This window comes from Psittacula echo, assembly GCF_963264785.1.
Source record: "Psittacula echo genome assembly, chromosome: 3".
Taxonomy (NCBI): Eukaryota; Metazoa; Chordata; class Aves; order Psittaciformes; family Psittacidae; genus Psittacula; species Psittacula echo.
The window spans coordinates 58,438,190-58,450,906 of NC_137736.1; the positions used below are offsets into that span (position 1 = coordinate 58,438,190).

Below are 12,717 nucleotides of genomic sequence, written 5' to 3' on the forward strand. Positions count from 1 at the left end.
CCTCACTTGGAGTATTGGGTGCAGTTCTGGTGTCCTCAACATAAGAAGGACATGGAACTGTTGGAACAAGTCCAGAGGAGGGCCACAAGGATGATCAGGGGACTGGAGCACCTCCCGTACGGAGATAGGCTGAGAAAGTTGGGGCTGTTCAGCCTGGAGAAGAGAAGGCTGCATGGAGACCTCATAGCAGCCTTCCAGTATCTGAAGGGGGCCTACAAGGATGCTGGGGATGGACTCTTCATCAGGGACTGTAGTGACAGCACATGGGGTAATGGGTTAAAACTTAGACAGGGGAAGTTTAGATTGGATATAAGGAAGAAATTCTTTACTGTGAGGGTGGTGAGGCACTGGAATGGGTTGCCCAGGGAAGTTGTGAATGCTCCATCCCTGGTGGTGTTCAAGGTCAGGTTGGACAGAATATTGGGTGACATGGTTTAATGTGTGGTGTTCTATGATTTTATTTCTCCTTGCACAACCAAGCAGTTTCAGTAAAGTTCTAATACAAGTTTGTTTCTGCTTTTTGCTTTGAGGTGATTTGAAAAAGTGGTGAACATGCATGGTTCATATTAATTCTTTCTATCCCATCATCTTCAGAGTGGATGAGGCTGGCAGAGCACAAATGTACAGTGATCCTTCAAGGTGTGTGGTAGCACACATACTTTCTCAGGCATTCTATTTCTGCCATGTCTGTTATTCAACGTGCAGAGTGCATCTGGGTAGTGTATTGCTATTGTAGAAGATGCTGCTTGAACTTTTTCCTAAGCAAAGAAGTGGGAGAGCTCAGTAGTGATAGCTCACATGCAATAATGTACTTTAAAAAAAAAAAAAAACAACTCAAAACTGTTCTGAGTATCATTGCTTTCAATAGATGCAAATGTAGTCATACTTTAGCAGACATATAGATATGAGATTTTGATTTGAAGTTAAGATAAAATAAGAAGTGGAAGTTAATTGAGAAAGCACCAATGAAATTTATACCTTCGAAGATACATTTTGGAAGTTCATGTTTCAGTCAAGACACAGAAAGTTCTTGATGTTGGCTGCATGTTGCTGTTTCTATGTGTAATTTGTAAACCTTTTCTCTGGTGTTCCCGGTTGTAGTAAATTTCATTATTTAAAAATAAAACTACAAACTAATACTGCTTGTTTTGTTATATATGTTTTACTTAGCTAATTTCTTCATTTGTTAGCTGTTAACATATATTTTATTTCAAGCCAAAAAGCTAAAACTCTCTTCTGTTCAAATATACTGCTTCTCTTATATTTTGGTGCCGACTGGTTCACTTCTTTCAATACTGTGTAGTGCCACCCTGTTTCTTTATTTCTGTTTAGCATTATTTTGGGCAATACTGTACATTTACACTGAGTGAGCTTTTGGTGTACTGCTGTTGTGTCCACAGCTTTTATAAGCCCTAGTTCTTGATGTTGATGTGCAAAACATTATAGAAGCCAAGCATACAGCAAATTTTGAACATTAATTGAAACAAGCTTTAATTAAGATGAAACATAGCTGGCGGAGGATATTCATTCTAATGCATGAGTGTTAAAAAATTGATTGCAGAGAACATAAGGAAAGATGTGGTCTTCTTGACGTGCTAATGTGAGTGAGGGAAGTGCACCCAGTGTAGCATGCACCTCGTTCACTGTTGAGCAGGGACCATTAGTCCCACCAAAGAAAGCTGCTGACAAAAAGGTCGGAGCGTGTTCCCCTGAGCAGTCATGTTGAATTTGAGTTTTGAGGAATGAACTTCCTTCCAGGCGGTTCCATATGTGCTCCTTTCTCCCATCACTGGGCCCTTTTGTTTTCAGAGGTCTCCTATTAGTTTCCTAAAATGAGAACAGCTTGTCCTTGATATCTACAATGATTTATTTTTCTAAGCAATTAAATTTAATTTCTTAAAGCTATAGCAGCTCCTTCATTAAAGAGAATGAATCACTGAATAAAAAATACAAAGACTGTGAGTATGAAAGGCATGCTCAGGTTCCATTTGATTCAAGGAAAGCCTGTAAGGCTGGAGGGAAGCAGGGCAGGATCAGTGCCTGAAATTGGGTTGGCTCCACATGAAGCCCATTAGAAAGATGGACCATTCCCAACAACCATCTTTAGAAAGCCTGAGCATCCTTTTCCCAAACAAGCAGCAAGCCTGAGGGGTTTTGCATTACCAGCTTGTAGAAACAGATGCAAATGCAGGTATCCTGTAGCTTGCACACCTGCTGCTAAATGTTTAAATGTGTTTGGAGATCATATAAATTTCTCAGCATTTTGCAAAGAGTTTTATCATTTAGAGCACTTCTGTAATTTGAAAATCAGAGTTTTAATGGCCTGAAGTTAGTCTCATTTTTTCCATTGGTAAATAGGCAGTACTATCAGATCTAAACTCAGTATTTTCTTTAATTATAAACATGCATTTCCAGATATAAGACAGAATTATTTTCAGATGTTCAGTTTTTATGTCATGCGTAAGAATAGGGTTCCTAAAGCTGAAATGCTCTTCTGCACTTGGAAAGTTATGAAGTAAAGAAAAGACAAGGGTTTTTCTTTTCTAAACTGGAAATTTTACTATTATTTAATGTGATATTGTTTGCAGTTTAGCTGACGCCTAACTTTAAAATGCTTCCAGACTTTATTATTTTTTATAGCACCATGAAGCTAATGAATGAGACCTTGTGTCTAAGATTTTCAAAGTGCTTCAATATAACATTATTACAACATAGAATCATAGAATCAGGTAGGTTGGAAAAGACCTCTGAGATCATCAAATCCAACCTTTACCTCAAGACTGCCAAGACCACCACTAAACCATGTCACTAGGGGCCTCATCTACACATTTTCTGAACACTTCCAGGGACTGTGATGCCACCACTTCCCTGGCCAGCCTGTTCCAATACCTGATCACCCTCTCTGTGAAGAAATTTTTCCTAATATCCAATGTAAACCACCCTCTTGTGTGGACTGTTTCCTTACCACTAATGTGCAGCCCAGAAAGCCAACCGTATCCTGGGCTGCATCAAAAGGAGCGTGACCAGCAGGTCGAAGGAGGTGATCCTGCCCCTCTACTCTGCTCTCGTGAGACCTCACTTGGAGTATTGTGTGCAGTTCTGGTGTCCTCAACATAAAAAGGACATGGAACTGTTGGAACAAGTCCAGAGGAGGGCCACGAGGATGATCAGGGCACTGGAGCACCTCCCGTATGAAGGCAGGCTGAGAAAGTTGGGGCTGTTGAGCCTGGAGAAGAGAAGGCTGCGTGGAGACCTCATAGCAGCCTTCCAGTATCTGAAGGGGGCCTACAAGGATGCTGGGGAGGGACTCTTCATCAGGGACTGTAGTGACAGGACAAGGGGTAACGGGTTCAAACTTAAACAGGGGAAGTTTAAATTGGATATAAGGAAGAAATTCTTCACTGAGAGGGTGGTGAGGCACTGGAATGGGTTGCCCAGGGAGGTTGTGAATGCTCCATCCTTGGCGGTGTTCAAGGCCAAGTTGGATGAGGCCTTGGGTGACATGGTTTAGTGTGAGGTGCCCCTGCCCATGGCAGGGGGGTTGGAACTAGATGATCTCAAGGTCCTTTCCAACCCCAACTATTCTATGATTCTATGAACTCTTCTGAAATGACTAAGTAAGGCTAGCAAATTATAAAATGAAAAAGAATTTAAAATCATAGAATCATATAATTGTTTGGGTTGGAAGGTACCTCAAAGATCTTCTAGTTCCAAACCTCTGCCATGGGCAGGGACACCTTCCACTAGACCAGGTTTCTCCAAGCCCCATCCAGCCTGGCCTTGAACACTGCCAGGGATGGGGCAGCCACAACTTCTCTGGGCAACCTGTGCCAGTGTCTCGCCATCCTCACAGTAAAGAACTTAATCCTTCTACCTAATCTAAATCTATCCTTTTTCACTTTAAAGTAATTCCTCATTGTCCTATCCCTATATGCCCTTTCAAAAAGTTCCACTTCAGTTTTCTATCGCTTTAGGTACTGAAAAGTTGCTCTAAGGCCTCCCATGAGCCTTTTCTTCTCCAGGCTGAACAAGCCAGGCTCTCTTAGCCTGTATTCATAGGAGAGGTGCTCCAGCCCCCTGATCATTTTTGTGTCTCTCCCCTGGACTCATACGAGCAGGTCCATGTCCCTCTTGTGTTGGGGGCCCCAGAGCTGAATGCAGTACTGCAGGTGGGGTCTCAAGGGACCAGAGTAGAGGGGCAGAATCACCTCCTGGGTAAACAGGTCTCCTATTTCCTGACAGATAGGACCCACATTTTCCCTAGTCTTCTTTTTATCATGGATATATCTACAGAAACTGTTCTTGTTGCCCTCAATATCTCTGGCCAGATTTAGTTCTATTAGGATTTAGTTTTCCTAACCTGATCCCTGGCTTCTCAGACAATTTCTCTGTATTCCTCCCTATCCTTGCTTCCACCCTCCATAGGCTTCCTTCTTGTGCTGGAGTTTGTCCTTGTTCATCCTTGTAGGCCTCCTAGCATTTTTGCCTGACTTCCTCTTTGTTGGGATGCTCCTGAGCTTGGAGGAGGTGATCATTGAATATTAACCAGCTTTCTTGGGCCCATCTTCCCTGCAGGGCTTTATCCCATGGTCCTTTACCAAGCAGATGTCTCAAGAGGCCGAAGTCTGCACTTCTGAAGTATAGGGTAGCGAGCTTGCTGTGTGCTCAATTCACTGCCCTAAGGATCTTGAACTCCACTATTCCATGGCCACTGCACCCAAGGCTGCCCTTAAGCTTCATGTTCCCCACCAGCCCCTCCTTGTTGGTGAGAACAAGGCCCAGCACAGCCCTTTTCCTCTTTGGCTCCTCTGTCACTTAGAGAAGGAAGTTATCATCAGCGCGTTTCAGGAACCTCTTGGATTCCTTGTGCCCTGCTGTCTTGTCACTCCAACACATGTTGGGGTGGTTGAAGTCTCTTATGTGGACCAGGGCTTGTGAATGTGAGGCTCCTCCTATCTGTCTACAGAAGGGCCTCATCTGCTCAGTCTTCCTAGTCAGACGGCATGTAGTGGACCTCAATTATATTGTCACCTGTCCCTGCTGTCTCATGAATCCTGACCTATAAGCTCTCCGTTGGCTTGTCATTCATCCCCAGGTGGAGCTCCATGCATTCCAGCTGGTCATTCACATAAAAGGCAACACTTCCTCATCTCCTCAGTGTTTCCTTCCTGAAGAGCCTGTATCCTTCCATTTCAACACTCCAGTAACAGCATCCATTCCACCACATCTCCATTATGCCAGTAGAGCCACAGTCCTGAAGGGTGTGCACATCTCTTTAACTCCTCTTTTTTATTCCCCATGCTACATGTGTTTGCGTAGAGGCATTTAAGTTGTGCCCTCAATGAAGCTGACTTACTGGCAGGTGCGGTTGGAATTTCTTTGTGCTGGTCATCAGATGTCTCCTGCTGACCTTTGATCTCTCTCTGGGCTCCTGGCATCTATTGCTGGCACTGACATCGAACTGGGAGGAGTGGGATAGATTGAGGTTCCCTTCCTCTAGCAACTTAGGTTAAAGCCCTCTTCACCAAAATGGATGCTTTAGACTTCTGTATCCATGTTTAGGTTTTTATATTCATGATCACGGCTCATAGGAGACACCGTGAAACTGATGAAATGATGAATATCAAACATGGACATTAGTAGGATTTTACTATGATTTGCTGTTCTTCTAAGTATCAGTGTAGCCTGTTGATGAGAAAATTTTTATGTCACTGCAAGATGCAGTCTCACACAAAGGCACATGATAAATAACATCTTTGCAGCTTATTTTTCATGCAGAAATTTGCATACTGCTTCAAAATAATTTGCATATTTTTCCATTTATGTATCATTTTTAAAAGTGAGCAAGATGGCAGTATTTACCTATTACCTTGTTTATCATTCCACAAGCATCGTTATTTTGGGGAGTTGTCAGGGGAACCACATGAAAGAAAATGAGGAGCAGGACAAAAGATACTGATACTAGCTGAATTTCTTAAGATTTGAAATGCTTCTTTAGACCAGGGTGATACCTGAATTGTTAAAATTATTTAGGAAGTGATGGGAGTATTTGATGTTTTCATTAGTGTTTTGGGTTTTTTTAAATAAAATTTAAACGAAACCAGCAGCAAAATAAGCTTGTAACAAGTAAAACCCAAAATTCTTCTACTTGCATCAAGTATGATTGACTGATGTGCTTTTCTTTTTCCTCACTAGGATTACACTTTGACTATGTATTTTCAACAGTACTGGAGAGATAAGAGGCTGGCTTATGCTGGCATACCTCTCAACCTCACGCTTGATAACCGAGTGGCAGATCAACTCTGGGTGCCCGACACTTACTTCTTGAATGACAAGAAATCATTTGTGCATGGTGTTACTGTGAAGAATCGAATGATTCGCCTTCACCCGGATGGAACAGTGCTTTATGGCCTCAGGTCTGTACTTCCGTGATGAAGATTTTATCACTGTCATTACATATGGTTGATAGTTGCTTCCTGGTACAAGGTTATTACAAATATTGGGTAGTGTGTTGTGTAACCTTCCACTATAAGTCTGAAAGATGATTCCAGAAATAAATGACACACTGGATTTTTCTTAATTTTGCCAAAAGTGCCTTCAGTCAGGTTTTATCTCTCTACGTAGAGTCACCGTATCTGGAAAGCCCACTGGCTATAGGAAGCAGAAAGGCACACATTAGTTTTAAACCTGAAAATTTTGTCCAAAGTGTAGGTGGTGAGATTGAATGTGAGTGCTTGTGTTGTCTCTTGACATGCCTGTAGTCTATAAAGAAAAAACCACTGTCAGTACTGGTTGAATGAATTCAGCCACAGTTAAGACCATGATTATGGGTACTTCCATTTCCATCACTGGAAGTTTCTTGTATTTTTAAGCATAGATAATACTCAGGATTGCTGCACATAGGTAGTGCTGCATAAAGAATCCCTGGTGTAAATATGAATGAGATCTGAAAAGTGGTGCAGACAGATTATATGACTAGTATCATTATTTTACCTGCTCTTGTTTTTTATGAACAGTTGCACTTCTGACCTGACCTGGATCTTAGGCCTTTACCTCTTTTCCTATTGCATATCATCAAATTATAACCTATAATTGGATGAATCTTTCTAGACAAAATAAAAGTAGCCTCAGTGTCCTGGGTTCAGCAGTAGCAGTCAGTTTTTCTCCTTTTTAGTAGCTGTTGCAGCACTGTGTTTTTGACTTTCAGCCTCGGAACAAAGCTGATAACAGTGATGTTTAGACTGACCAAAGACTTTGTGAGTCTCATGCTCTGCCAGGGAGGAGGAGGGGCCGGGAGGAAGCAGGGACAGGACGCCTGACCCAAACTAGCCAAAGAGGTATTCCATACCACAGCACGTCATGCCCGGGGATGTAACTGGGAGCTACCTGGAAGGGCACGTCCTCTTTTCGGTCGGGCTCTCTTTTCCGGCGAGCGGTATCATATTTTCTTCCCTTGTTATTTCTCTTATCATTATTATTATTGGTGGCAGCAGTAGTGATTTGTGTTATACCTTAGTTACTGGACTGTTCTTATCTCAACCCGTGGGAGTTACATTCTTTCGATTCTCCTCCCCATCCCTCTGGGGAGTGGGGGGGGGGAAGTAGACTGCGTGGTTCTAATTTACGGCCTGGGCTTAAACCACGACACTCAGTCTATTATGAAACTTAAAAGAAGTTTAGGATGTTCTTCGAAATATTGTCTCTGTAATTAACTAAGTTTAGCAAAAGGAGGTTTTCATCTCTCATCCTATTGACCCAGAATGGAACACTGCAGGTTCACAATTCTTTCTAAAGGTAGTTAAATGACAAAAAGCAATGCAAAATTTTTCGTTTCCATTATCTCAACAACCATCCCCACAAGCAGTGTAATAGTGATGGAGATTAGAACTCTTGTAATCATAATAATGTATAGAAGTCTTTCTGTTCCACTCTAAAAGCATTTGAAATCATTCAGGTGAGGATTATCTGCCATAAACCAGTGTATTTAAGTAAGTTATTTTCCTCTTCTTCACAACGTAAATGTCCACAAGCAGACTGCATTTCACTTCATATTATTTGCTTAACAGGGATTTCACCAATGGTTCATGTGTGGCTCACTTCTATCCTTTCCTTTCTTCTGAAAGCTTGCAACATCCAGGGTCAGATATCCATGGTGTAATGCAGCTAAGTTATTTAGTGAAGGATAACTGTCTAAAATTAAATCTTGGCAAAATATAGGACACTGTGATCAGAAGGAAGTAAATATATGAGGCTTAACTATGTTGATTTAGACTTTTGCTTTGTGTTGCTCTACTGCTAACCTGTCTTCTTGTGTTGTGGTTTCATAGCATCCCAATGGCATTGGCCTCAAGTTGCAGTCTGTAGGCATTGATTCATACTGTGGGCTGAGACAAGAACCTGAGTTTTATGTGCCACAAAACACAGGGTCACTGAGAATAATAGTGGAAATTTTGGAGGGTTGCAACTGATTATGGAATATCCATGGAGCAAAGCAGCTGTGAAAGTGATCCTGAGGCCACAGTGTCTCTGTGTTCTCTAAGAGAGTGGGGGAATGGGACAGTAGCTTTTTGGAGTTCAACCCATTTCTGGGGATTTTTTTTTGGGCATGACACTGAGTTTGTTCCACCTTGTTCAGAGCAGTTTACAAGCATACAATGATACAACAGCTTTTTTTTCTCATAGTACACGAAAAAAGAAATAACGACATAGACTGAGGATCAAAAATAGAGTCTGACTGCTTGTGTGTTTGCCACATATAGATCTCTTGTTCTCAGGAAGTACAATGCTAAATGTTATAAATAAATTGAGTGGAGGAATATATGTATTTTGTCTGAAAGGACTTATGTAGTTATCACTCATAAATACAATGTGATGGATATTTGCAAGATGAAAAGGTTAGTTACAAATGGCCGGACAAGGAAACCACGCTTATTTCTGTTCTTTTTTGGATAAATCTATTTCTGTATCAAGATGAAAAGAGAATCAAATTAGCCATCAAGCCTGTGACCTAGTCATATGAAAAGTATTTATATTGCTTAGACTGATTTATATTGTAAACTTTTGGGGGACAGAAAATATCCTTCTGTCAGTTGTTTGTGCAGCACCTCCCAGCACATCTCATGTGGGGCTCCTATATAATATAGCAATATAATCAAAGGCAAACAGCCTGGTAATAAAGTAGTAGGGAAGGATTTAAAACAACTAAAAATATTTCCTTTTTGTATTGCTTTTACCCACAGTGTATGTGTATCTGTGTACTGCTTTGCCATTGTCTGTCTCATAATTGTTTCTCTGTCACTGCTGTGATGATGAGTTCTTGAAAGCTTGTAGTCGTGCTGTGTCAGGCAGCATCCCAGCCCATAAAAAAATAAACCTGTTCTTCTTGGGAGTGCACACAAGCCTGAGCAATTAGCATTTGCTTTCGGTGAGCATTTGTGTAAGTTAAATTTGGTTGCTTGAATGTTCATTCAGGAGGGACCTCTGAGCACTCAACTTACTTTGAGTAAATGGGGTAAATATGTTTCTATCTATATCTAGCTGTATCTTCTTTTCTAGTGCATATTTATGAAATTAAAGCCATACATTATGCTGTATGTCTAAAATTTTACTTGAGCAAGAATGTGCGGTTTCCAATATTGGAACCCGTGACACATAACCACTATGGTACGTGAACAGGCCAAAATAAAAATACATTCCTTAAAAAGTCATAGGGCAATTAGTCAGTTGAATGCAAGTTTGCCAGCTGAATAATTTTTTATAATTCTGTCAAATTAATCACTTATAATTGCATATGTGCTCTATGGCTGTCATTTAAAGCTAGTTACACAACATAATAATAGAGATCCTGGCACCACACTCTCGCTTGTATCAACTTAGCTCATGTAGATTCTGCTGCAGGATCTTAAATGAAACCTCGGTTAAGGGATTAAAGAGAAAGCTTCAAACAGAGAAAACACATGGACGAAACTTTTAATATTGATAGTTCCAGCTTTTAGAGGTACATTTAAGGCATTTCCTCCTTGTCACCAGAATATTGTTTGTTTAGGAACTGTGTACAAGATCCATCTCTTGTTTATATCAGAAAAAGATCAGTAAGGAATGGACCTAGTTGGGCCCAGAAGATAATTTGTGAAATATATATGAAGCCATTATAAAGAAAATGATGCATAATAAGGTACATATTCTTGATGAAGGCTGTGATTCAGCAAAACACTGAAATACGTTAGTACAGATATCTAAGTTCATTACTATATATTAAAAAAAAAGGGCCAATGTTGTATGAAGCTGCTAATAGAACTATTTTGGTTGTGCATGTACGTTTTTTACACCCCTGATATGCAAGAGCTTGATGGAAAATGCAGATGCATCAATAGTAAAATGTTATGCAAATTCATCCGTAGTATGCTCAATTGCCTGCATTACAGATAAAGAAGCAAAAATATATTGTTATTTGGGGAGAAAATTTAAAATTCAATACGCTGCTTCATTACAAAATCCTCTTTAAATTTGAAAAATAAAGAAGTATACTCAACTTTGAAACAAAGTGTTTTGCTGGACTAAAGCATTTTTTCAGCATTTCAGTTTTTTTCTAGAGCTGTCACAAACCCAAGGAATCAGTTATTCATACAGCTCTAATCATTTTGACATTTGTAGCAGACTTTTTTCGCTTCACATTTTCTGGTATATAGTCATATTTTTTAATCTCAGCAAATGTTTGTGTAATACTTGCATATGTGGATACATCCATTGAACCTCAAAGGGACTGGTTGCATAAGGGTAAGTCACAGCGAGTTGTTCATTGCAGTCGCTGTAACTGCTGCTGTATTAAGCTGCTGCTCAGTGTAAAACTGTGGACCAGATCCTAAAATATTTTTAAGTTATTCTTCAGAGAGTCCTCACTTTGAAAAATAAATGACAAAATCCAGCAAAACCTGGATTACTGGCTGTACAGTAATTCTGTTTGATGTTTGAATTTCAGAATCACAACTACTGCAGCTTGTATGATGGACTTGAGAAGATACCCATTAGATGAACAGAACTGTACTCTGGAAATAGAAAGCTGTATGTACATAAGGAAATGCATGTAAAACCTAGTTCAGATGCGGGGCAGTTTTCCTTTTATAGAACTGTGTACTATTCATACTGGTATTTATAAGCACTACGTGAATCATGTAATTATCACCCTTCGGATTTTTTCCTTGCTCGTTTATTTGACTTTTTTAAAAAACAGAAGGTGTGATCCATTTCTAGATGGATGGATACATCCTAGAAAAATGGATTTAGGACAGAATGAGGAATTTATTACTCTAGTCTACTTGGCAGTGGCAGTGACTGGATACTTGTCTTCAACATAAGAGAATGAGTGTTCATATTTGAATCCATCAGATTCATTTTCAAGAGAGAAAACACTGTGATACCATTATCTTTTGCTATGCTTTATTACACACAGATGGTCTTGACAGAGGAACCCCCTTGGGCTTTCATATCTGCCCCACTTATGATTTGCAATTGTGTTCCAAACAGAACCATATTCTCTTAAAAACCAAGTCTTGTCCTAGGTTTGAAATATTCAGATGTATACTTGTGCTTCGAGAGTTCCTGCTCCATTTCTGCTGCTGGCTGGGTCTTGTAAGCCATATACAGAAAATGCTAGTATATATTCTGTATTCAGCTACAGTCCTCCACTACAGAAGCTAGTGGAAATGGTGCGACTCACAGTCTGTAGTGTGAGTGGAAAAGATCTGCCCCAATTATGTTTGTCTTTATTCACTGAACAGTCCACCTTCTTGTGATTATTAGCATAAATATACACTTGGTTTCAGTGCTAAATGTATATGAAAATCATGCAACTTTGCAGGTTATTGGGTAGCATTTTCCGTCTCCTCATGGCCGTTAATCTCTATGTGAATTTTATGACTGTTACCAAAAAAAAAAAAAACAAACCAAAAAACAACCCAAAATATATTGCCTCAAATTCTTGAGCAGACTGTAATAGCACGGCTCTTCAGGAGAAAATAGAACAAAATACCACACAGGACTCCAGCTGTTCTGATGCTTTTCATTGTCTCAAATGACAAACTGCCTGTACTGTCTTTGAGGCTACCTTTGAGTCTGCTGTTATTTCTGACTTACTATTCTGCTCTGCCTGCAGATGGCTACACAACTGATGATATAGAGTTCTACTGGAGAGGTGGAGATAATGCAGTCACTGGCGTGGAGAGGATTGAGCTTCCTCAGTTCTCCATTGTGGAATATAGACTGGTGTCAAAGAATGTTGTCTTTGCCACAGGCAAGTATTGTCATTTGCCCGTTTACTGTTTAATTTCCTAATTTATGACAACTACAGTTTTATTGATCATAATTAATCATTATTGATCATAATAACACATAGTCTGCGTTGTGTGTTTGGCTAAAGAAATTACTTACTTGATTATACCCAGAGGCAAGAGCCCAAGAAACACAATTTCTTGTTTATTTCTCTTTTTCTTGTGCGTGTGTGTGATGCTTAACCAGACATCTAAATATCTATGATCTAAATACATATGAAGTCATTCACCTCTGAATCACAAGTTTTCATACAGGGTTACTGGACATACATAACTGTGTTTTGGCATACTAGGCCAAAAAGCCACCAGTTTTAGAAATACCTTCATGCAGCTTTTCAGTGCATGTTTGTTTTTTGTTGTTGTATAGTGAATGTAATGTCTTTTATATCTT

The 12,717-nt window shown here is 40.0% G+C and overlaps 1 protein-coding gene across 2 annotated transcripts in view; it reads left to right on the plus strand.

Moving 5' to 3' along the window:
* The window catches only part of GABRB3 (gamma-aminobutyric acid type A receptor subunit beta3), a gene marked incomplete at both ends in the record, with an annotated part of 197,417 nt that overhangs the window by 160,187 nt on the left and 24,513 nt on the right, over positions 1-12,717 (plus strand). For both annotated transcript variants that reach the window (XM_080612703.1, XM_080612704.1), the window contains 3 exons: positions 6,196-6,416; positions 10,979-11,061; positions 12,152-12,289. In XM_080612703.1, coding sequence (XP_080468829.1) covers positions 6,196-6,416; positions 10,979-11,061; positions 12,152-12,289 — 442 coding nt within the window. The remainder of the gene's footprint in view (positions 1-6,195; positions 6,417-10,978; positions 11,062-12,151; positions 12,290-12,717) is intronic.